This window comes from Octodon degus, unplaced genomic scaffold (genome assembly GCF_000260255.1).
Source record: "Octodon degus isolate 3935 unplaced genomic scaffold, OctDeg1.0 scaffold00131, whole genome shotgun sequence".
NCBI classification, from domain to species: domain Eukaryota; kingdom Metazoa; phylum Chordata; class Mammalia; order Rodentia; family Octodontidae; genus Octodon; species Octodon degus.
The window spans coordinates 7,040,481-7,066,671 of NW_004524707.1; the positions used below are offsets into that span (position 1 = coordinate 7,040,481).

The window sequence follows — 26,191 nt, forward strand, 5'->3', positions numbered from 1 at the left end:
AGGATATCATGTCTCTATCTTGTACTATGAATAACTACTACAAAGACTACAATACGCAATGTATTAATTATTGTAACTGTCCTACTAACCTGATTTGAAACTGTCTCACTGCTATTTCTCAATAAAGCTAATAAAAAAAGAAGCACTAGAGTTAGAAAAGTGTGAGCTCACTATGCTAATGCTAATTGCTCCATGCAAATGCTTCAGTGTCTTTGCTGCACCTCGGCAGGTTTCAGTCTAAGGGTATCCAGTCTCTTTTTGTTGGTACCACTTTGCTAAGATGTGCTATTCCCTGAGCTAACATTAACAAGCGGTCCTCTTGGAACATTGAATTTAGTTCATCCTTAGGGTATTAAATTTGATATATTTTTTTTTTCTGGAACCAGGAATTTAACTCAGGCTCTTGACTGATTGGGTTCTTTATGGGTAACAAATTTCCATTTTAGGCAAAATTTAAGACACCTTTCAGGTGTATGGAACCTTTTTTTTTTTTTCTTTGCAGTTGTTTTAGAAGGAGAGACTAACAAACATGATGCCCACATTAATATTCACAAAGCACAGCTGAACAAAAATGAGGAGCGATTTAAACTGCTTGAGGGTACCTGCTACAATGGAAAGCTCATTTGGAAGGTGACAGACTACAAGATGAAGAAGAGGGAGGCGGTGGACGGGCACACAGTGTCCATCTTTAGCCAGCCATTCTACACCAGCCGCTGCGGCTACCGGCTCTGCGCTCGAGCATACCTGAATGGAGATGGGTCTGGGAAGGGGACACACCTGTCCCTGTACTTTGTGGTGATGCGAGGAGAGTTTGACTCACTGTTGCAGTGGCCATTCAGGCAAAGGGTGACCCTGATGCTTTTGGACCAGAGTGGCAAAAAGAACCACATTATGGAGACCTTCAAAGCTGACCCCAATAGCAGCAGTTTTAAAAAACCTGATGGGGAAATGAACATCGCCTCTGGCTGTCCTCGCTTTGTGGCTCACTCCACTTTGGAGAGTGCCAAGAACACCTACATTAGAGATGACACACTGTTCTTGAAAGTGGCTGTGGACTTGACTGACCTGGAAGAGCTCTAGTCCCTGTTTAGGATTGAGGCAAAAAACCTCAGAGTGTGGAGAACACACGGGATGGATTTAGACTCCGTCTAAATTGTACTGAGCTTTTCATCTTTTGTGTCTGAAGTCAGTTTAAAACTTCCAAAGAACTGTTTTCTTTTTGCATTTTATTCTGATGCAGTTGGAAACTTAGAACTTTTAGAATATCTTCTTGTTTAAAAAAATGAGTATTTTCTTGTTATTTATATTTTATATCTCACAGAAGATAGTATGTTTCTTTAAAGCAAAGTCAGAGGCTTGTCTCTTATGGGTGTTTGAAGCCTCTCAGGTACTTTACCCTAACCCTGAGGACACACAGCTGAAAACGCTTGGGCATTTATCCACTCAAATCAGACCTAAACACACTCAGTGTTGCCTGTTCCTTTTGGAGACTATTTGAAGTCATAAATTGCTATGAAAATGGGAATGTATGTAGAGTTGTAAGTTTCTTGTCTGAGTCTGGACTACTTTCTGAATAACGAATGATCGTGTTCTTAAGCATCCATCGTGTAGATCTGGGGGTGTGCATACAAATCAAGATGAGCCCTGTGACTCTTAATAAGCCTGAGCTTCATCAAATTGGGAGTGTTTTCCTAACCTGAAATGCACTTTTATGCCACTTGCCATTGTTCCCCTTGGGTGGGCACTCCTGAGTATTTCAGAATAAGTGCCATGGCCTCAGGGCCTTGGGGCAACCACACATCTTACCATTTCCGAACAGTTCACCCTACTGAACAGCCAAGAATTGTATTACTTACTTCTAGGAATGACAGCAACCTTTTTTCTTTCTCCTGTGGAATTTTCAAGATGCTAATGACTCATCCACAAGAATCATCCCTGAGGATTAAGTTCAAAGAAATAGATGTGCCATGGAATTGTAGTAGAGAATGACACTGTGGCTCCTGATCTGCTCTGGTTGGTTCTGGCCAACACAGCATCTCAGATAAACTCAGGATACATCCTGTAGCCCACAAGGCCAGACCGGAACTTGCTGCTTGTCTGTCTCTTTTTAATCATGTCCCAGGTCACTCTGTGTCTCCCAGGAGCAGATGAACATGTTGTACTTAATTTTAAGCAGCTGGTATGGAAAACATTTTAAAGTGAACTTGCAGAACAGTGGCTTTGTCCACTAATGGACAAAGCATGTCATGGTATGTTTTGGTTAGTTCAGTCTCCTTCACTGATACAGTGATTAAGTGAAATAGTGTTTTGTAAGAGTTGTGTTTTTTATTTTTAACAAATTAGACCCATGTGAACTATTTTCCCCCTCATTTTATTATTTTTTGTTATTATTGTTTAAATGTTATTTAATTAAATATTATTTTTAGTACAGGGTCTTGCTACACAGTTCAGACTCATATTGATCCTCCTGTTTTAGCATCTCCATGGTAGGAGACAGCCGTGCACTCCCAGGCCTGGTCTTAGTGGCCAGCTGGGCATGCGCAGGGTAGGGCTGGCCAGGGATTGAACCCAGGTCCCTGACCTTGCCCAGCAGGTGTTTAGACTGCTGAGCTATCTCTGAAGCCCCCTCATTTTATATAATTGTTTTTATTCTGTATCAATACATTCAAGTGTTTATTTCCATTTTGGTTTAATGTTGGCTCCTGGCCAAAACCAAAATAACAACAAAATATACTAGGCATAAAAGGGGAGTTACTGTCCTGGGAAAGAAATGTAAAGACTACAGTAAGGAGCTTGCGCACATGTTAATATACAAATATACAAATAGCTCTGAGTACTGATCCCTGACCTCTAAATGTAGTGATTTTAGGAAAATAAGAGATAGTAACAGGGCCAGCGAGATAGCTCAGTGGACCAAGTACCTGCTTAGCAAGCACAGGGCCCAGGGCTCGATTCACAGCACCACATGCCACACCGGCCCTGCCTCTAGGTGTGCTGAGCCGGCCACCGAGTCCGGGCATAGTGGTGCATGCCTGTAATCTCAGCACTGGGGAGGCTGAAAACAGGAGGATCACTATGAGCCTGAACTGCATAGTGAGACCCTGAGCCAAATACATTAAAAAAAAAAAAAAAAGTAACAGCCAGCTTCAAGTGCCAGTCTTGAACACAAGTACGTAAGACAGCAAGGCACAAAGCCTTCCTGTGCAGCTGGATAATCAGTCCACACCAGCTCCCCTTTCTCCCAGATGGCAGGCTCCCACATCTGCGCACCTGCTGTACCACTCTCTCAAGACAGCTCTTTGAAGTCGCCCCACAGCAACAGCACTTTAAAGTCCACTTCACCACAGCCTCCCAGAAGTCTTGCCACTGTCTTCTCACTAACCTCTTCTCTGTATCTTCTACCTCAGTTAATGGCACCGTCCATGCCAAAGTTGTATACATTCTTTTTTTAGCCTCCAAATACTTAAAATTTTGTCAGTTTGACCTGCAGTAGTTTAAATTGTTTGCCCCTACTGTATGCCACTTACATATTTTAAGCCTACATCTTTTTAAAAGTCACAACTAGTCTGTTTTTAGTTTAGTTTTTTTAGTCTAGAGAGTCTCATTACGTGTATCGGACTCATACAGATACACCTGTGTTCAGCCTTCCAAAAGCTGGAATTACAGGCATGCTCAATCTCTGTCTCAGTGTATCCTGGGGGCAGGCCTGGCACAGCATGTAGGGGATCGAACCCTGGCTGCTGCACTCTACCTAAGCAGCGCTTTAATCCACTGAGCTATTTGGCCGGCCCTTTTAGTTTTGCAGCTTTCAAATCATGCTGTCACCTGATCTCTCTAAAATGGAGTCTGAGTGGGATACCCCACACACACTGGAGAATGTGTCCTCACCCCTGGGATGGCACACAAGGCCCTTCAGACCCACCCCTGCTCCCTGCCTTTCCTGGCATCTCTCCTGCTTTGCATTTAGCAGACCACCCACACCATGTGCTATCTGTCTGAGCTTGTGCTGCAGGACTACTGGGAAGCTGTTCCCTCTTTAGCTCCTTTTCCTGGTACCTTCTTGCCCTTCCAGATTCCGTGTTGCCTTCCCAAAGCAGCACCTGCTCCCACCTGTCCCTTCCCAAGGCCAAGTGCTCTTGCTCTGAGCTCCAGGATTCCTTGTCCAGATCTCCAGAGCTGGACTTCACTGTATTTAATCCTTCGTGAAGTGGCTACAATTAAGCAGCATGATCAGTATATAAATGTTCTCAGCCTTCTTGATGTATATATGATTTGGGGGGGGAGGCTGTATCAGGATCAGACTCAGAACCTTGCACTTACGAGGCAGGTGCTTAAGTTGCTGAGCTAATGCCCCAGCCCTTCTTCTTGGTGTGATAGGCTTTCCCTCTCAACTTCTCTCCCTGAACCCTGAAAAATGTTTGTCTCCCAGACTGGTACTGGATGCTTATAATACAAAATAAGAGAACAGACAGAAGACATTTGAAGGGAGAGCCCCGGGACAAGGGATATGGGAAAAACCAAACAGATTCACCTAAGCACTGGGGAGAATTACAGAAGAAAGAGGAATACAAAAGTCTAGGAACTGTTGGGGATTGTGACTGACTTGGGGCCTCTCAATTTATTTTTCCCCTAAGAGATTACAGATTAAAATATATTTTTTTTGTCCGGGCGCTCAGTGAACACCTGTAATCCCAGCACACAGGAAGCTGAGGCAGGAAGATCATTGGGAGTTCAAGACCAGCCTGTGCTACAAAGTAAACTCATGGCCAGCCTTAGCTGCATAGTGAGACCCTGTCTAAAAAGACACACATACACACACACACACACACACACACACACACACACATACACGCACGTATGCACACAGGCACACACATACACAAAATCCACACACAAACATTTTATCGTGGTTTGAAATATATAAATTTGCAACTGCATAGACAAGACTATGACTTCAGGGTCTCTGAAGCAGTTGGACAAATGAGTATATAAAAATGTAAGTTTTGGGACTGCAGAGATAGTTTAGTAGTCTAAGTACCTGCCTGACAAGTACAAGGTCCCGTGTTCAATCCCTGATATCACATGTCGTGTGGGTCCCAGAACCATGGGTGCGCCATGCCAGCCCCAAAAGTGGGTGTGGTGGCACATGCCTGTAATCCCAGAGCTGGAGAGGCTGAGACAGGAGGATCACTATGAGTATGAACTGTGTAGTGAGACCCTGTATCAAAAACACAAAAACAAAATAATAACAATGTAAGTTTTGATAAGTATTTCAAAACAGTGAAAGAATAAAGGACCTAGGGTGGGGAAGGTCTTTTTTAGTGTTCATGTGAGATGTTTTCCAAAAGCCCAGAACTTTGGAACATGCTTACAATGTCTGAGCAATTTGCTACGAGAAAATACACTCTTTGATCTACTTTATGTGGCACAGGTATGTGACCTGGGCCCCTCCAAGGAGGCCATCCAATACTCCAACTTGAAGTGTGTGAGATGAAGAAAGAAACGTCCTCTTGCTAGCCTGTGGTGATTACCAGTGAGTGCAGCATTGCAGTCATACTGAATGGTGGCAGCAACTGATTTCCACTAGATAGTATAGTGTGTTGGGGTATTTTCACATCGACCCCACCCTGAGATTCTGTGAGCTATCATCATTAATGAAAGTCTCGCTCATGCAGAGCAAATTCTGTTGCTTGTAACAACCTGACCAAATCAAACTGACACCTGAAAGCTAAGTCAGCCGTAGGAATAGCAAGTGGAATTGATGAGAATTCTGGGCAGGGAGCCTAGAGGAGCCACAGAGTCAAGAAGAGGCCAGCATAAGGGGAGCCCAGTAAAAGGGGTAGTGGCACTTTCTCGGTTTGGAAAGGCAGTCAGGGCTCAGAATGTAACGCTGAGGCTGTGGTAAGGACTTTTGTCATTTATGTGAAGTATACGGGAAGTTAATGTGAAGTGCAATCAAAAGGGATGCACAATCTATCTGATTCATGCTTTCCAAAATATTCTGTATGAAACTTGCATGTCTGTTACCTTACTAGGTCAGAAACTCCCTGAGCCACAAAACATCTAATTTGAACAGATGTAAAAACATGTCTAATTTAAATATGGTAGGTGCCCAGTATGCTGAAGAAAATGTAACTAAATATAACTCTACTCACCAGGCTATTCTGCCTCCTTTATGGATAAGAAAACTTGTGATCAGAGAGATCTACTTGCTCAGCACTGTCTTAAGAACATTAAATATATTAGCATATTCATCTCACAACAGCCTTTCAAGTTAGGTACTATTTTGACCCCACTTTACAGAAAAGGTTATTTAATAAGTTCTAGGTTACATAGCTAGTAGAAATTAGAGCCAGATGAATCCAGGCAGTCTGGGATTCAAGGACTGTACTCTTACCCACTGTATATAAGACTGTCTCATGTAGGTACTGATTAATTCTACACCCAGACACACAAAGATATAAATTTAAATTAGAAGAGTAGACCCTAGAACAAGTATGTAACTGTCAAACCATTACAGGGAAAAATTGGAAAAAGAATCAAACCAGAAGGAGAAAAATAAACAACCATGTGCTAGACATACCTCTAGGTGAGTTAAACTTTACCACGAAAGAACAAAAATCTCAAATGAGGGGAGGGGAGCCTAATGTGTTAATAATATCCCTTAGTTATTGCAGACTGAGCAGGCCCTCAACCTTCCAAACAGGTGTATGGAGAAGGCTTAAATAAGAGTCAAGTGGTATGATTTTAGGGCTCCAGGAGGATCAAACCCCTCTAACAGAATTTGAGATTCTCTAGAGGAGTGGACAGATATCTTCTCTAGGATTTACTTATCAAACAAAGGAGAATACTATGGAAAGGCAGGAAACTGAGCAGGGCCCAAGTCCACTCAAAGGCTTCTTCAAGTAACACATTATGTTAATTTAGGAGACCTAAGTTATCTCCAGACCTGCACCACATGAATGAGATACCTTCAGCTATGGTCTCTAGCTAGTTAATTGGGGTTGGAGCCAGGCATCCTCAGCTGTGTCCTTATCTTGCCCTTATGAGGTCAAGAGCTCCACAGGCCTCAAGTCACAGCTTCACAGGCCACTATAGGCCTCAGGTGGAACCAGTGACTCACAGAGGTCACTTACTATGAATCTGATGTCCATCTCCAGACAAGGGCCTGTGCCTTGGTCAGACACACAAGTAAACATGGGAAGACAATTGGTTAACTTTAACATCTGCTTAGAGCTGCTTGAGCAACCCCTGTGGTCCTGCATGTAGAACAAACATTCTACACTGCTGGTAGAAGGGTAAGTTGGTATAATCAGCAAAAAAAAGTTAGCTGTATCAAATGAATTGTGCAAAGCCTTCCAACTTGTAATTTCATTTCTACACGTTGCCTAAGGAAACTCTTATGATATGCCCATGATGCTGTGTGTAAAAATGTTCGTGAGCTCATGTTATGATGACAAATATCAGGAATTTAAAATTACTAGCAGGAGAATCAATTGCAGTTATACCATGCAGCAGTTAAAGGAAAAAAACCCTTGAACTACATGAGTCAACGTAGATAAATTTCACAAACAATTACAGGTGACAAAAGACATTACAACTCATTTATATTTTAAGACTCAAAACTATATTATATAACAACATATACCTGTAGCATGTATAAGCTTTCATGGGAATGAGAGATACCAAATTCAAGGGAGTAATAGGGCAGATGAGACTGCACAGGATCACAGGGAATGCATGAATATAGAACACTAAAGTCAGAAGCAAGCATGGAAAAAATGTTAAGTGCTTGGTACAGATGTGTTCACTGAATTCTCTGTATTATTTCACAGTAGACATTTTAAAAGAAAGGTATGCTCTGAAGATCCTATAAAAACCAAAACCCCAGGAAATAAGAAAGAACTGTCACCGCAGCAGAGGAGTCACTGCCTTGCACCCATCTGCAGTGGATGGTGGTACAGAACTGTTCCAGCTTCCTGATCAACCACAATTACAGAGGGCCCCTCCTGGTTCTCAGCTTGGTCTAGGTCTAGGAAGTTTATATTTGTAATCCCGTGGATAAATTATTGGAATCCCATCAAGTTAATCCCAATCTACCATTTCCAGAGCAACCCACAATGAGAATAAAGACATTAAGGCATATTTATAGTTATAGGGAGGGGGCCTGCCCATTAGCTCAGTTGTTTGAATACATGCTTAACAAAGCAGTCAGCCTCAGAATTCTGTGCTTCGATTCCCAGATCCTCTTGCCTTACCAGACTTGCCCTTAAAGCATCCTGAGCAGGCAAAAAAAAAAAAAAAAAAATCCTTATAGGGAGCCAAAGGATCCTAAGTCCAGCCCTGATGATGGCTATGTGGAGCAAAGGCCTGGACCCTGAGGCAGAACCCAAGTTTTATTCAATCATGAAGGAGGAGTGGCTTGAGGATAAATGACAGAATGGCAGGAAATAGGTGAGTACTGTGAGCTGGGCTAGCTAGGCCTGTACTTATCTCTGCAATATGCAGAGAAGGATATGCAGACAGTAATCTGCATTACACATTGAGATAGTATCTAATGTTTTGGGGTCAGGTGCTTCAGCTCTTAAGTGTTATCTTTCAAGCCCCAGGAAATCATAGCCGCTATCTTAAAGAGGCTGATCCCAGCCTATAGCAACAGCCCAAAGCATGGCACATAGGCTCTTCATTCTGTCTCGACTCAGCTTCAAAGACCACCACCAGCACCTTGGTTAGACCAATATGCATTGTTTAAAGCCAACTGAAGGGATAAGGAAAGGTCCTAGCCAGCTCTGTACATATCAATACATAGAAATAGGATCAGGCACAGCCAAAAGGAGAGAACTGCTCTTCTTTCAAGGAGTTGCTCAGTTGGTCCTCCACAGGAATAAGCAGACGTACAGCACAGAGTCCAACAACCTGAAGGCCTGCAACTCCTTTCACAACAAAGGGCTGATTCAATGCAGGACAGTGGGTGGAGCTGCTGGCCAAGGGCAAGGGAGTTGTGGTGGTCATGAATGGAGAGCCTGACAACAGAAGCTAGCCACCTCCTGTATGCTCACCACCATCAACAGGAACGCAACATGCGTGACAAGATCCAGAGCAAGTACCTCCTGGGCCTGTCCGTGGCTGCCATCTACACAGCCAGTGCCATCTTCACAGCCAGAAGCCTGTGATGGTGAAGAAGAGGCGGACCTGCCCCACCAAGAATACCTGAGCTGCCCCTAAGCAATAAAGAGCTTTCCCGTGGTCAAAAGAAAAGAAAAACGTATCAAGAAAAAGAAAACTTCTTAAATTTTTAAATGTTAATACCATGGCTAATATTATAGCAATTTGAAAATCTGAACTGTGTAATTTTGTAGTGCAAAGGTAAGCAGAAACACCAAAGTGACACCCAGGATTTGAAGGTAGATTTATTTAATGTCAGTAAGACTGGCACTCACTAGGAATCTATTGTTTCTCAAAATGTCAGAACCTGAAGCCTTGAGGAGGAAAGTTTTTATGGAATTAGAAAGGGGGAAGTACAGAGATAGTGTACTTAGCTGTCTTTAATTGTTATAATACTCATCATAGTGTCCAGCTATGGATCACAGTGATCGGCCTTTCCTAGGAAACACATGTAACCGAAACTGCAACAAGAACTATTACCTTGGCAACTAACAAACGAGTATACTGGCTGGGGGAGCCATTTTCTGTTATAGTAGAAAAATAAAATCTACCTTAGGAATCAAAGAAAAATTGCTAACTACTTAAATGATCCTGGAAGCTATTTAAAATAAAGTAGAACAATCCCCCAATTCTCTCCCTTAGAAAGACACCACACCCAGATAAATTCTTCAAAACCTAAAGAATGGATCCTCTACATTTTTCATACATTAAAAAAAAGTTAATCTGTGTGATTCACTGTGAGACCCAGCACAACCTGCTCTCGAAAGTAGACCAGAGTACCAAAACAAAATCATAAGCCAATCTAATTTTTGAATACAACACAAATCCTAAATCAAATATACAATAAACTGGAAACAGTATGTGTTAAAGTAATACCAATTTCTAACAATAGTTCAGAAAACTTGGGGCCGGGGAGATGGCTCAGTGGAATAAGTGCTTCCCTGGCAAGCGCAAGGACCTGAGTTCAATCCCGGGGGGGGGGGGGGGGGCCCCCTTTTAAAAAAAAAAAAAAAAAAAAATCTCAAAAAGAATTTTTTTTTTTTTTTTTTACAGGATCTCACTATGTATGCAGTTCAGGCTGGCCTTGTGCTCTTATTTATTTATTTATCTATCTATTGGTGAAACCAGGGATTGAACTCAGGCCCTTGTGCTTGCCAGGGAAGCGCTTACTCCACTGAGCCATCTCCCCAGGCCCTCACTTTTGTAGCCCCCAGGATGGTCTCGAACTCGCAGAGATGTTCCTGGCTCAAACTCCCGAGTGCTGGGATTACAGGAGTGTGCCACCACGCCCGGTTCTGGGGCCGCACGGTGGGCGCCCGCATCTGGGGTAGAGATGCGGGCATCCGGGGCTCCTCAAAGACTTACACTGAAAATAATTGGAAAAGAAACTGCCAGACAGGAGCCAGAGGGCAAGAAGTGGCAGGGACACAGAGGCTCCACAACTGTATTCAAGAAACTGGATCACGAGTTCAAAACCTAAACATCAACCAAATACCTGTAGAAGTATCACAAGTAAACAAAAATCAATCGAAATAACTTCTAGAAATAAGTAGCACTAGTGTACCGCCCCAAGTTGTGTGGATTCTTGGGGGAAAGCCTAAATTACTATTTACCTACAAAATTAAGTGGACTATTCGTCAAACCATTAGCACATAACACTGCATTATGCTAGGCTACCGAAACAACCACTAAAGCCAAGAACGAGGCGCACGCAAAACATCAAGAAATTCCTAACATTTCAGGGAAGGAACTACACTGCTGAACGGGAAATCTCAAAAAGGCACTGGCTAGCAACCGGGACAGAGTACAAAAATATGTCAAAATTCCGGCAAACCTTTGCCGAACGGTTACAATCTATTACAGAATCTGGATTCGGCTTGAGGTGACACTCCGGGAAGGTGACATCCTGGGAAGCAGCGCCCCAAATTGCGGAAGCCGCCGCAATTGCGGGAAGCCTCAGTCACCGAGACCGCCTAGGGCCCTTTCCTCCCCATCCGCGCTGGGTCCCGGTCGGGCGTTTCCGGTGGGCGCACGCGCTCTCCGGAAGCCCCGCCCGCCGGCGCCGAGCCCCGCCCTGCGGCAAGGCGTTGGCCTTCGCGGCCCTGGCCGTCCTTGCGGCGCGGCCAGATCCGTTGTTTTCCGCAGTTTCCAGTAAGTGGCAGCCTCGGGCAGGACTACGGCAGAAAGTGAGAGAGCAAGCCGGGGGAGGCCTCCGGTGCCCAGGCCCGCCTCACCAGGCCTCCACGCCCCCTTTCCCCGCCCCCGGGTCGCTCCCTGGACCGGCCCCTGGCCCCCAGCTGGGTTTCCCCAGACGCGGCGCCTGACGGGAGCGTCCCACAGCTGTCTTCCCAGAGTCTCTTCTGGAGGCTGCGCTCCGGCTCTCACCCCTGCAGCCCCTCCATTTGTGACAACCTCGCCGCGTCTTCTTCTCCAGGTCTCTCGGAACACAGTCGTAGAATCTTATCTCTCCACGACGATCTCCCCCTCTCTCCTTGCCTAAAAGCTCTTTCTCCCTTTACAGTGACCGCTGAAGGGAGCGTTAGGTCTAAGGCACTGAACTAAGCGCTTGATGCACAGTTTATTTAATCTTCACAACATTCCTTAAGATTGTGAGAAAATTGAAGCAAAGGAAAGTTAAATTTGCCCAAGGTTTCATGGCTCAGATGAGCAAGAGATAAAATTTGAAACTTTTCCTTTCCTAAATACTTGTCTCCCTTGCACCCTGTTTATTTGGGGTTTTTTTCCCCTCCTCAATGCTCTGTAGAATCACTATAGAAAATTGGCTTCTGCCTGAGAACCTGCTGCCCGCGCTCTCCTTCCATTGACCCTTCAATGTTCTGTTCTGTCAGATATCTAAGCTCTTGCCTTAGTATTTTGCATCTGAAATTTACTTCTAAGCTGGAGATGTGACTCAATAGTAGAGGACTTGCCTAGCATGCTCAAGGTTCCGGGTTTAATCTGTAGTCCTTCATGTCTCGCACATAGGCATACAAAACCAAAATGTGCTTTGGCTTCCTTAAAGATGTACCCCTTAGTACCTACCTCACTTCTCTTTCCTCAGTACTTTATTTATTTATTTATTTATTTATTTGGTGTAAGGTCTCACTACACGGCTTACACTCCTAGTGATCTTCCTGTTTTCAGCCTCCCTAGTGCTGGGATTACAGGCATGTGCCAAAACGCCTAGACTAGCACTACTTTCATTATCATTGTTCTTAGCAAATATCTAAACACCTAGTAAAACAATACTAATACTTTTCCAAGAACTCTGAGGTTCAGTTTCAGATCTTTGGAGAAATGCAACATTCATTAAAAGACTACATACGTAGCAAATAAGTGTGAACTCATTTGCCCAAAAATCTGAATTCTACAAAAGCAACTTTGGACAAATCAGTTCATCCAAGTGCTAGACTCATGTCCACATGTGCAAAATGTTAAGGATGGGCTAGATTATAAGATATTGTACATCTATAATTCAGAGGAGTGATTCCTCAGGTGGGATCAGTTGAAGGAAGTATAATATAGCCTTGATACAGAGATGAACATTTAATTCACAAACTTATTGAGCACATAGCACCTAATAGAAGCAAGAAGTTTGGTGCGGTAATATGGTTGTACAGCCCTGTAATCCCAGTACTCTGGAAGCAGAGGCAAGAGGTTTGCAAGTTTGTACCTTGTCAGTCAATTTACTGTAACCTTGTCAACCTAAAAATTAAAAGGGCTGAGGATGAAGCTCAGTGTGAAGCTCCTGGGTTCAACTCCATAATGCAGCCCTACCTAACTGCTAAAAAAAAAAAAAGACAAAAAACAAAAAGGTAGACCTTGCTCTGAAAATAGAACTCATATTCACATAGCATGTAATACTCACCTTTAACAGACTCATGATTTCCCTTTTCCATACTTAGGTACATTAAAAAATCTCAGGTATTGGCAAATAGTGTGAACTATAAGAATACAAAACTAAGCCAGATTTGAAGGACCTTATTTTATAGGCAGTGTAAAACCATTGGAAATCTAAAAAGATAAATCTGATAGCAGTATGAAGGATTCATTAAAGTGGAGAAAAGCAGTGAAGCTAATGGGGTGGCTTAGACTAGGTTAGATAGGAGCCTGTGCCAGAGGGATGGAGGGGAAAATTAACATGAAATTTTGGTAAAAAACGAATCAAAAGGACTTTGGATATGACTGAATATGGAACTGGAAGAAATCGATAATATGGTTTGAGGTGGTTATGCTGTCTTTACTTGGTCGTTTTTATTGTACTAAAGCATATATGCTCATAGAGGGAATATCCGTAGGGGCCCAGCAGATGTTAAAAAGGATATGGAAATAGTATAAGCAACTCTATGCTCATACATTTTTAACTTGGATGAAATAAATCAGCATCAAAACTGTTAAAACTTGCTCAAGAAGATACAAAAAAAGCTGAATAGTCTTTTTTATAAAAAAAGCTGAATAGTCTGATAACTATTAAAAACCTAAAATAAGGAAAATTGTGGGCCAAGATAATTTCCCCAGCCAATTTGACCAAACATTTAAGAACAAAGTGATACTAGTTATACAAAAGCCCTCTGAAATTTAGAAGAGGAAGGAAAACTTAATTTCTTTTGTGAAGCCAAATTATCCTGATAAAACCAAGTAAGGATAGTATTTTTTAAAAGTTACAAATCAAATATCTCATAAAGATGCCAAATACCCTCCAAATAACCTGGGTGTGGTTGTGCACACTGGTGATCCCAGGTGAGGGTGAGGCCAGAGGATCACAAGTTCCAGGCCAACCTGGGCTACATTCCAAAGCCAGCCTGAACTACCTAGTGAGACTCTGTCTCAAGCAGAACAAAACAATAGCAAATGGGATGCAACAATATATTTTAAAAATACTGTGTTACAAGCAAATATGCCAGGAATTTAGGGCTGGTTAATATTTGGGAATAAACTGGCGTAATCTTCCATATTATAGAGTGAACAAACACATGACCCATCAACACAAGCAGCATAACGGAACAGTGTGCAGGCTGAACCAGCTAATCCTAACTGGCAGACTGAGGCAGGAGGTTGACAAATTTCACCTCAGCCTTGAGCAACTCAATTCAGTAAGATCCTACCTCAAAATAGAAACTAAAAAATGTCTGGGAATGTAGCTTAATGTATAGAGCCTGGGTTCAGTCATTGGTACTACCAAAAACAAAAAATAACTTTGAGATGAAATTATAAACAGAGTGGACAGAATATAATACCATTCCAGAGAAGAGTTGAGCATTTTCTTACAAAGTTAAGCCTATGTTTACTATGAAACTCAGAAGGCTCTCTTATGTGTTTATTCCTAGGAAACAAATACATTAACACCAAAATCTGTACCCAAATGTTTATAGCATTTGTAATTGTCCTAAATTAAGGCTAGTTGAACATTTGAAAATTACTCGCTAAAATCTACCAAATTAATGGACTAAACAAGAAAAGCTACATGAATTAGATATCCCCTAGTAAGTAAATGGATAAACATATAGCCATACTCCCATAGCATGGAATAGTACTCAGAATGGGAAACAATAGTATATGGGCTGACTTAGCTAAGATATGAAAAGATTGCTTATCAAGAAAAAGAGAAGTTGGCATTATAGTACAAAAAGGAACAATTGACTGAAACAAAAACATGGATGGGTCTCAATGTTAATGTAATTTCAAATGTTTATACACTTACTCATTTTGAACTTTCTGGAGAAGTTAATAGAACAATGAACAGATCAGTGGTTAGAGGTAGAAGGAGGTTCTGAGTGTAAAGGAGTGGCATGAGGGAATACTTTGGATATTGGAATACTTGTCTCACTTATACCACCCTTCTGCTAGTCACCTGATTATTTAAAAATGTTACTATTTTTATTAGTACATGTTTACGTTATATAATGATTATATTTTTCGTGGGGAGTTGATATATATCAATTCTTCATCCCCTTTCCTGATCCTCCCTTTCTCCCTCCTTTCATCTCTTGGTTCCCTTCCCACTTGAAAAAGGTCTGTCTCCTTACTTCCTATTACCTATCTTTTACTTTGTTTTTCACTTATATTTTATATTTTTCATGTGAAAGGAACTGCAATACTTAAGCTTCTGTCTGATTTATTTCATTTAACGTTATAGTCCCATGATGCATTCATTTTCCTTTAAATAACTCAAATTTATCCTTCTTTATGGCAAGAGTAGTATTCTATTATATGTAAATAATGCATTTTCTTTTTCCATTTATCTGTTGGTGGACATATAAGCCACTTGCATGATTTGCTTATTATGAGCTGTGCTGCCATAAATGTGGGTAGCATGTATCACTATAATGTGTCTCGGACTCTTTTAGAAACATAACTGAAAGGAAAATCACCAGGTCAAATGGAATTTCTACTTTAGTTATTTGAGGAGTCTCCATACTGATTTTCATAGTGGTTGTAACCATTTACATTCCCACCCGCAATGCAGGTTTCCTTTTCCCCTTCAGCCTTGCCAGCAGCTTCTGCAGAGCAAAGGAGACAGTCAACAGAGTGAAGGGACAACCTACAGAATGGGAAAAATACTTTTCCAGTTGTTTCTCAGAAGACTAATTATCTAGAATATGTAAGAACTCAAAAAATATACCCCCTCAAAACAAGAGCCAATCAAAAAATAGACACTTGAGATAGACAATTACCAGAAGAACACATGACCAATAAATAAATGAAAAAAATATTTAACAACCCTGGCTGTCTGAGGAATACAAATTAAAATAATAGGGAGATTCTATCGTATTCCAGAAAGAAGAGCAATCATCAAAGTTTTGTTTTTAAAAGCTCTACAACTTACTATAGCATCCACATAGTCCTGGGGACTAATGCAGTCCTCTCACTTGTTTGAAAAAGTAGTGTAATAATAGTTCTTGTTTTGGTGTATTAAATAAAGCATTCATATACAGAATTTAGAACATTGCCTGCCATATGGCATATAATATTGTTACAAAGGTAAGTTCTTTATCAGGGACCCAACAAAACCAGGAGAATGAGGCATCTAACTTGTACTTGCTACCCCAAAATTTGACATAAACAGATCTCTTTTTCAAGAATACGATATAGTGATAGAAAAAAAATGCCATTAGAAACAATACAAAATTTCACTAAACAAAGTAATAGGAATTCAGTAATGGTTGCTGTATTGCATGATGCTATCTTTAAATTAGTTATTCAGGGGCTGGGGAGATAGGTGGTCTAAGTACCTCCCTAGTAAGTACAAGAACTGGGGTTCAATCCCGGTACCACATGCCATGGTGGCCTTGTCCTGGGCGCACCGTGCCGGTCCCTGAAACTGGGCATGCATACCTGTAATCCCAGCACTAGGGAAGCTATGAATAATGAGACCCTGTACTAAATAAATAATAAATAAATAGGATTTTTTTAAAAATTAGTTGTTCAGGTTACCAGATATAAAAGTGCAAGATCCTATTTTCAACCCTTATTTTCATCTTTCATGATCTCCCCTGGTTAGAACCTGAGCTGGTTCACTTCTACTGCAATGTCTTTCTCAAGTATCCCAGTCTACACCACTTATCTATTTATTTATTTAGTCTTTTTGAGGCAGAGTCTTGCTGTGCAGTTCACGCTGGCCTTGAGCTCACTTTGTGGCACAGGCTGGTCTTAAACTCACAAGGATCCTCCTGCCCCAACCTCGGTAGTGCTGGTATTACAGGTGTGTACCGCCATGCCTGGCTGTTACACCACTTATTTTTTAAAATTTATTTTTATTAGTACATATTTGCAGTTCATAATTACATTCACATGGGGCATTAGTATGTGTACATATCTTAATTATTTAGTTCTTTTTATGGCTCTTTCCCCCTCCACCCTCCATGTCTTGGTCCCCTTCCCATTCACAAAAGATCAACTTGCTTCTTTCTGGTTTCCAGACATCGGCTGAATAACATTTTTCTCTTAAGTCTTCTTTGTTTACTTTTTTGTTGTGGATTTCTTAATTTTTATTGCTGTGTGTGTGTGTGTGTGTGTGTGTGTGTGTGTGTGTGTATGTGTGTGTGTGTATGTTTTGCTGGAGACTGACCCCCAGTAGTACTTTACCACTGAGCTATATCCCTAGTCCTTTTTACTGTTTATTTTGAGACAAGATTTTGCTAAGTTATCAGTCTGGCCTCAGACCTGTGATCCTTTTGCCTCACCTTACTGAGTAGTTGGGTTTATACACATGTGCCACTATACCTAGCTTTAATTACTGTTTTCTATAATTGTGCTTTTCTTTTTTTCTTTTCTGCTTGGCAATACTGAGCATTGAATCCAAGGTCTTCACACTGAGCTATGTACCCTGACCCTCTCACCAACCATTTTTTTGAGAAAAGGTCTTGCCAAGTTACCCAGGCAAACTTGCAATACTCTGACCTTAGCTCCCTAGATAATTATTGTTTTAATATGAATTTTAGGAAGGAATGACAGCATCTTGAATAAGAAGTTCCATTCCCTCTGTGTATGTTTTGAAGGGGGAAATTTATTTAATTTTTTTTTTTTTTTTTTGTATTTTAGGGAAGGGTCTACAGGGTTTCAGGGTCTCACTACTAGATTGGACTCATAGTGATCCACCTATTCACAGCCTTCCAGGAGCTGGGATTATAGGCATGCACCACCACACCGAGTCTCAATTGCCATCTCAGCGTGCCCCAGGGGCAGGGCGGGCATGGTAAACCCAGGGATTGAACCCTGGCCCCTGAACCTGCTTGCAGGTGCTTTAATCCACTGAGCTATTTGGCCGGCCCTTTTAAATTTTTATCAACATAATATTTATTCATCTTTAAAAAACAAGAAAAAACTCTCCAACATAGCTTCCTTTGATTCTATTTGTATACTTGTATATTTTACAAATATGCTTGTAGTATTTTTGCCTAACTCAGATATTATCTACCTTAGACTCTTTTACTTCAATTATGAAAGTTGAAGATTTAGCACATTAGTCAGCTTTCCAAAGCTATGAAAAAAATGCCAGAGATAATGAACAACTTATAGGAGCAAATGTGTTTTGGTTTGGTTTGGTTTTTCCTCAAAGCTTTAGAAATTTTAGTTCATAGTTGCCTGGCCTGATGGTTTGGGGGCCTATAGTGAGGCAGTCCATCATAGAGAAAACATGTTGCTGTGGAAGACTTTCCCTTTCTGGTGGCTGGAAGCAGAGAGCATGAGGAAGGGGCCTGGAGAAAAGATAAACCTTTCCAGGGCATGTTCCCAGCAGCCTTCCTTCAAGTAGGCACTACTTCCTACAGTTTCTACCACCTTCTAAGAGCCCAGTTAGCCATCAGTGGATTAATTCCTCATGAGCACCTTCATAATTTAATAATCTCCCCAAAGCTCTCCCTCTGGACTTCAGTATATTGAGAACCAAACCTTTAGCACATGAGCTTTTGAGCGCACATTCCAGACCCAAACAATGACACATTACATTCATGTAGTTTCTTTTGTATTATTCACTTTTGTGGTCATAAACATTGGTGAAGATTAGCATAGTTAAATTTTTAGGGTTTCTTTCCTCTGTTCAAATAATCTTTGTTGGTATGAGATATAAATTGTTTAATTAGTTTATAGGCATATAAATTTCTATGTAGGCCTGCTTGGAGGACCTATTCCTTTCATAGTGTTGCATGTCTCCCTTAATGTTACTGTTTGCTATACATTTGCTATGTATAGGAAAACCTATGAGCCATCCTTTTATTTCCATTCCCCCTCAGTTTTCATGTATAATCTGTCATTCTAATTCTTATATTCACCCTCCTCTTCCCACCAGTTATCACTACTACACTAATTTAGTGGTTCTCCACAGGTTTGTGGTACTAAACAGTGGTTGCCTTCCAAGGGACACCTATCAATATCTAGTTACTTTTTGTTGTCATGTTTAGAGGACACTACTGGCATCTAGTGAGTAGAGGCCAAAAATGTGGGTAAATATCCTAAAATGCATGAGAAAGTCCTTCCCAAAAAAATAATCCAGACCAAAATATTTCAGAAGTTAATTCTTTTTCTTTTGTTGTTGTTTCAAAAAACAGGATTTTACATTTAAAAGCCTCTAAATTATCAATATTTTTATTTTTATAGGCACAGCAGGCAGATTATGTAGACATGGATAACAAGTTCACACAGAAGAATCCTAAAGATACTGGGCCTAGCAATTATAAAGGTAGGAATTTAGACTTGCTTTAAGGCCTTTTAGTTAGTGTCAAATACATTATAAATTATTACACTTTCTTATATCTCATATGTTGCTAATATTTCGGGAAATAATTTTGCTCTATTTTATATCTCCCTAAGGTAAAAACAAACAAAAGAAACAAAAAAAGCACAACCCCAAACACCACCAATCCCAACACGGATCAGGGGCATCTTCTTCTTCAGATGATCGGGTGTTTCCTTCTTCATCTTCTTCAGAAAGTGAGACCGATTCAAGCACTGAAGGTTGTTTATCACTCTGTTAAAGTTTTTGTACTTATGTTAGGTGATTTGTAAAACAATTAGATTCAACTAGTATCTATTATAGTGTACCCACCATGTGCCAAACATAATGGGAAATTTGGTGTCATGCCTTCAGGCAAGGGAGCTCAATTATATTGGGCAATGAAAGCAAGTGAGTAGTCCATCACCATGTTAATGAGTGCTATGACTTGATATGCCAGTGTCAAGTAGACAAGGAAAGGCTTTGCAGAGGAAATAATATCTAAATTGAGAGGAATCAGAGTAGCAATTTTCCACAAGAAGTCAAGGAAGCGGAATTAGGCTAAGGAAGTGTCCATGTTAACCAACATTGACATTAGAGTTTCTGATTCTTAAGTACTATGCTTATATTTCTATCTGTTAATTTATTAGTGACCTAATCAGGATTCTTGTTAGCAAGGAAAACTGGCCAATTTAAATAGGAGAAAAATGAATTGAAAAGATATTGAATAATTCACAGAATTGCCAAGAAGCATGAACTATTTATCTTTGTAGATGGATAGGAGCAAAGTGAAACTGGTAGCCAGTTTAAGTCCACAGAATCTGGTAAAAATGTGCATTGCAGGCACTGAACCAGTGTTTCAATTTTCATTGTTACTTTATGTCACTACTCTTGTCATTGGTACTACTGGCCCTACACACTGAGTATTTCTACCATCACAGTCAGAATGGATTCTTCACTAACCCTACTCTTCGTGCCATTAGCTCTCAGACAGTGATAGGCTGAGCCTGGATCACATGCTAATGTCCTAATTGTAAAGGAAGCTGGAATGGCAAACTTTGGCACTTCAACATTCATGGTAGAAAGCATATAGAGGGATATTTACCCAATTTAGGAAGCAGAATGAGACCCTGGGCAATTAGAATGTAGGATATATTTATTCATTGTCATACTTAACATGGTATTAATTGACTAACTTACTTTAAATTACTCTTGTTTCACCTACCTTTATCACCGCAGTTTGCTAATTTTATTAGTTTTTCTATGAGTTAATAAATATTGTGCTTGTAACTCTTATTCCATCCATTTTAATCTATTATTTTACTGTTTTATGTAGGATAAGTAAATTGGTATCCTTATTCTGTACACCATCTTTTCTCCCCATTGTCTTTTTCTACTTTTTGTAGTTCATGGTATGATCTACAATCAAAACTGTTTTTACTTGTTCACAGACTCTTTAATGTTTTAAAATCAATAATCAACATTTAAGTTATTGTCACTATATAAATGTTACTGCAGTGCCAAATCATTTGTAAGAATTACATTTTCCTTTCTACCTAGTACTAAGAATTTCAAAGGGAAATTTTAGAATGTTTTAGTCATACAATCAAATACATCATTTTATATCAGTTACTTAGTATCATGCCATATTTGTTTTTTTTCACTGTGTCAAAACCAAGAAACTTATATTCATATAATTAGAATTCTCAAAGTAGAAAGGAGTAGGCAATAAATATTTAAAGATTTAAAATTTCTGAATTTAGGAGGCCTGCCCCTTAGCTCAGTTCTTTAAGTGGCTGCTTCAACAAAGCAGTCAGGCTCAGGTTGCTGTGGTTGATCCCCACAACTCAAGGCAGCCAAACCTCCCCTGAAGGCACTCAGAGCAAAAAAAAAAATTTCTGAATTTAGTTCAAATTATAATACCACATTTCCAAGGAAAATGAACCTTTTGCAAAGACATTTAAATAAAATCATACCAAGAGTCACAAAAATGAAATTGTCCAAAACTTCTTGTAAAGAAAAAAATCATTAAAGCATATACATAAAAATATTAGCTATGGAAGAACAAAATTAAATGGCATCTTATTCTACATTAGAAAGAAAAAAAAGGACCAAGTGTGTAAGAAACTAGATTAATTAAAGGACTAAAAGAAAAGATCTGTCCTCTTTGAATTTTATACTTAGCAAACATACCTTTGAAAACTAAAAGTAAGATTTTCTAGTTACACAAATTTGAAATATTTTAATGCCTCCAGAAGTAGCATATAGGAAATAACACAGAGCATAATTCAAAAGTATCATGCCATACTTGAACCATGGATTTTCTATATCTTTTGTTCTTCAAGTTTCTGGTTCTCTCATGTGTTTTTCATTATTGATAAAAATGTAATTATGTCATAATTAAAAGTCATTCTGTTCTATAGGATTCATTGCTTTTCCCTAGAAATGTTCTTGCCTCCATAATATCTAGACTACTGTCTACCACCAATGCTTGTAGATGATATCCTAGGATTTCCCTTCACTAGTCTTCAGGGTGGGAGCCATTGTTTAGTTAGGTCTGTGATTTATTCTCTCTTAGTTTTTGTTCTGTTAGAGTATATTGACAAAGTTTTCCAAAACATTATAAGGTAAACTGAGTCTTGGTATTTCTTAAAATGTCATTATTCTGCCCTCACGCTAATTGATGGTTTCAAAATGAATTACCTTAATGATAATTTCTAGAAACAAATATTTAAAACTCTTTTAGGGTTGGCCAAATAACTCAGTGGATTAAAGCACCTGCAAGCAGGTGCAGGGGCTGAGGGCTCAATCTCTGGACCTGTCATGCCAGCCCTGACCCCAGGTCGCATGGAGACCGCAATTGAGGCTGGGTTTAGTGGTGCGCACCTATAATCCCAGCTCTTGGGAGGCTGTAAATAGGTGGATCACTATGAGTCCAATCTAGTAGTGAGACCCTGAACAACCTGTAGACCCATCCCTAAGTTACAAAAACTCTTTGGCAGCATGTTTTATGTCTTAATTTCCCAATAAATTGTTTATGAAATAAACATTTTTATCTTCATTTTTCAGTTTTAGACTGTAGAGAAGATAAAAATTTAGCTATTTTCTTTTTAAACCACCATTTGTTACTAATGTTCACTTCCTCTCACCCATCTAAATAGAGTTTCATTAATATAACTGATGGTTTCAATTTATGATGTTGTAGACACTATTTGCAGATATACTAGATAATAATTTTCTTTCTAGCATGACTTGTTTTTCCTTGCATTTAGTACTTATCTTTAAAAATTTTATTTAGCTGTGTTTTAGATATGTAGTAAGAGTCTAAGTTCCCTTTCAAAATGTTCAAAACCCTCAGGTATGCCATTCATTTTCGTTTTGGATCCTGTTCTGGATCTTTTTAATATACTCCATCCTGTCTTGCTGCTCAGAAGCTATCATACTAGAGTCTCCTTTCATCTTTACCCTGGGAATTTCTTTTACCTCTCTCTTGGGTTTGACCGTCCCTTTCATGGATCATATGATTTTGACCTCCTTTCTTTCCCTTTGCTTTATTGGAGCACCCTATCTTCCAGGAAGAAAAGGGGCAATTTATAATTTGTTTGTGGTTGTAAGTTTATGCCATTAAATAAGTCTCACTTATTGATTCCTGCTTCCACTGACACAGACTCTTGTTAAAAATTCAGGAGAGGTAGGGATAAATTAGAGGTAAATTGAGCCCTATTGGAGCTGTAATGTCATTTTGCATAATCTGTGGTTGTGTTTGGTGGTTATCTATCATGCTATTCTTCTAATGGAACAAGGACTATTAGTCTTCAGAAGAGTATAACATTATCCAGAATCCATAGATTCTTTGAATGTAAAGAACTTAATTTTCAATAAAAATTTCTAGATATACCTACATGACTGAAAAACAACAGAAAAAATAATAGCTACAAAAAACCCTGTTTTTGGTGTTAGATAGTGTTATGATTTGTGCCTATATGTTCCCCTCAAACCCTCATGTGGTCAGAGCTGGGGTTTTTGGAGAGGTGGCTAAATCTGGAGTATGTGAGTGACTGTTTCATGGTGCAATGCTAGGATTAAGGATGGATGATTACTAAATCAGGCCACTGATTAGTTTGACATTGCCCTAATCCTGGTAGCCTAGGTAAGATGAAAGGGTAACAAGATGCTATTAAGGCCTCCTTGTTCTTTGATACCTTTGCCCACCATGAGTGTTATTCTTCTGTGAGGCCCATCTACCATAACACTCTGCCTTGGAGCCAACAGATTATGGACCAAAACCTCTACAAACTGTGAGCTAAGTAAAGCTTTTCCACTTTAACTGTAGGTGTCAGGTATTTTGTCTCAGCAATCAGAAAAAATCACTAAAGCAAAATTTGGTACCAAGAATAAGGTCACTGCAGTTAGTATACCTGACCCTGCAGTTCAGAAGCCTTTAGGACTGGTTTGTAGAAAATATTTGGAAAGATCTGGAGATGATGGCTGAAAAAGTAGAGCTGGAATGCCTTTGATTAGGATATTGTGGTCAGAGCTCAGAAGACCAGAATGCTGATAGACATGTTGCTGGTAAAGACCAGGCTCAGGAGGTATTTGCTAGTAAGAAGGACTGCATTGGCTATTGGCCTCTGAAGCAGGTGTGTTGTGCCTTGGTAGAGTTTCTCTGCATTTTGTGAATGTCCATAGACTTCTAATACTGAGATCAAGTGCAGGGGACTGATCAATCTTATAGAAGAAATTTCAAGGCAGCTTGATGTTGATGTAGTGGCAAGGCACGATGGCATGATGTAGTGGGGGCTTTTAGCCAGATTTATGTTGAGAATTAAGAGCAAAGAACCCAGAAGAATGATTTTTAAAAAATTAAATTTGGGCTAAAGAAACCTCCAGTAAAGTTGCAACCTCCAAATATGGAACAGAGGAAAAATTGGTGGCTGAAAAAACTAACAAGAAAAAAGCAAGTGTTTAAGAAGACAAGGGGGCTGCTGGTTAGCTCATTTGTTTAAGTGCCTGCTGGGGCAGACCCAGTCAAGTGCAGGGTACCGCGGTTTGATCCCCAGTTCCCTATGCCTTACCAGAACCACCCTTAAGGCATCCTGAGCCAGCCAAATAATAATATTATAATAATAATAATAATAATAGATAACTAAGAGAAAAAAGAAGAAGACAATAGAAAACATAGCCTAAAGACATCATAGAGCCAACAGGACTTCAACCTTTGCAGCCTCAAAGTTGCAAAGGTGAAAGACTTTGCTTTGAAATGAGAGCCCCAGAGCACTATGTTCTAGAACAGTGGTAGCCTAGAGAATTTTTTCAGTGGGATTGAGTTCAGAGTGCTCAGAAACTCATGCCCTATAACCAAAAGAGAAAGAATCCTGACTACTACTCCAGGTGGTGGCACACCTTAGACTCATTCATGTGGTCTAGTTTTTGTTTGTTTGTTTGTTTTGTTTGTTTGCTTTGCAGAACTGAGGATTGAACTCAGGCCCTTGCACTTGCCAGACAAGCACTTATTCTACTGAGCCATCTCCCTGGTCCCTGCATGCAGAATGCAAGAGTTGTGGGGCTGGAAGCCTTCTACACAGATTTCAGAGGGCAGTGTGCCCCCTTAGAGGGCCATTTGTGAAGTTGTGAATATAAAGCTGAAGGTGCAGTGGAAATCCCAGAAGGTTGGAGAAGTCAGGATTGTGAGTCATCTGAGAAAAAATTGCAAGGAAGGAGCAAAACCAGACTAAGAGAGAAGCTATGGGGGCTAGCACTGCCAGAAGTGCCATAGGAAGAGCCACCCAAACCCTTTGGAATTTACATCTTGCCACAGATTGCCTTGGATGCTTCACATGGAATTATAGGACCTAATGTTTACCCTGCTGGATTTTGGATTTGCTTTGGTTCCACTCCTTTGTATCCCCTTATTTGTACCTTTTGGAATGGTAATAGTCATTCGGTACCATTGTATGTTGGAAGTGTTTAACATTCTTTTCATTTGTACAGGGCCTTGAAGCTAGGAGTTTGCCCTAAATCTAAGAGGAGACTTGTGACTTAGACTTTTCAACAGTACTGAAACTGTTTAAAGGTGGTTGAATCTAAAGTGTGTGACTGATTGTTGGTGCAATGCTAGGATTAAGAGTACTTGGGAGGGGCTGTGCCTGCCTGGCAAGCATGTGGTTCTGAGTTTGATTCCTAGTGCCAAATAAAAGTATTAGGATAAAGGGTGTATGGTTACTAAATCAGTCCACTGATTTGCTTGGCACCACCCTAATCCTAGTAGCCTAGATAGAATATAAATTGGACAGAAACAAAACTCCTAAGGTCCCTTAATTGTTTTGCTACCTTCTACCTACTGTGAACTGTTTCTCCTCCACAATGCCTGTCTGCTGTACTGCCCTGCCCTAGAGCCAGCCAGTGCTAGACTGAAGCCTCTACAAACTGTGAGCTAAATAAGGCTTTCCTCCTTTAACTTTGGGTGTTGGGTATTTTGTCTCATCAATGAGAAAAGTAACTAAGACAGATGGCATTTTCAGTAATTTTAAAGAATATGTTCACAAAAAACAGGAATTTATAAATAGTAAGAATCAAGTATAAATTTGGAAACAGAAAGTCATGTACTTAAAATTAATAATCTTAATAATTTATCAGTAGATTATACACAAAAAAGACAGAATTGGTGAACTAGAAGTCAGATCAGAAGAAAGAAAAAAATGAGGGGCCGGGGAGATGGCTCAGTGGAATAAGTGCTTCCCTGGCAAGCACAAGGGCCTGAGTTCAATCCCCGGTTCTGCAAAAATAATGCCTTGCGTTTCACAATGCGTTAGCCTG

The 26,191-nt window shown here is 40.2% G+C and overlaps 1 protein-coding gene, 1 long non-coding RNA gene and 1 pseudogene across 4 annotated transcripts in view; all 3 read left to right on the forward strand.

Annotated features, from left to right (window-relative positions):
- The window catches only part of Traf5 (TNF receptor associated factor 5), a 54,634-nt gene extending 52,470 nt beyond the window's left edge, over positions 1 to 2,164 (forward strand). For both annotated transcript variants that reach the window (XM_023701198.1, XM_004641169.2), the window contains one exon: positions 503 to 2,164. In XM_023701198.1, coding sequence (XP_023556966.1) covers positions 503 to 1,080 — 578 coding nt within the window. In that variant the 3' untranslated portion in view covers positions 1,081 to 2,164. The remainder of the gene's footprint in view (positions 1 to 502) is intronic.
- A 2,918-nt stretch (positions 2,165 to 5,082) lies between these two features.
- On the forward strand, positions 5,083 to 9,214 carry LOC111812599 (annotated as a pseudogene).
- A 1,995-nt stretch (positions 9,215 to 11,209) lies between these two features.
- Positions 11,210 to 26,191, forward strand: part of LOC111812604 — a 24,854-nt gene continuing 9,872 nt past the window's right edge. Inside the window, exons 1-3 of one of the 2 annotated variants that reach the window (XR_002818069.1) lie at positions 11,210 to 11,316; positions 19,261 to 19,342; positions 19,474 to 19,617. This is a non-coding gene — a long non-coding RNA (uncharacterized LOC111812604). Of the gene's footprint in view, positions 11,317 to 19,260; positions 19,343 to 19,473; positions 20,778 to 26,191 lie in introns of those variants that run through there. The other variant, XR_002818068.1, reaches the window with a different exon arrangement.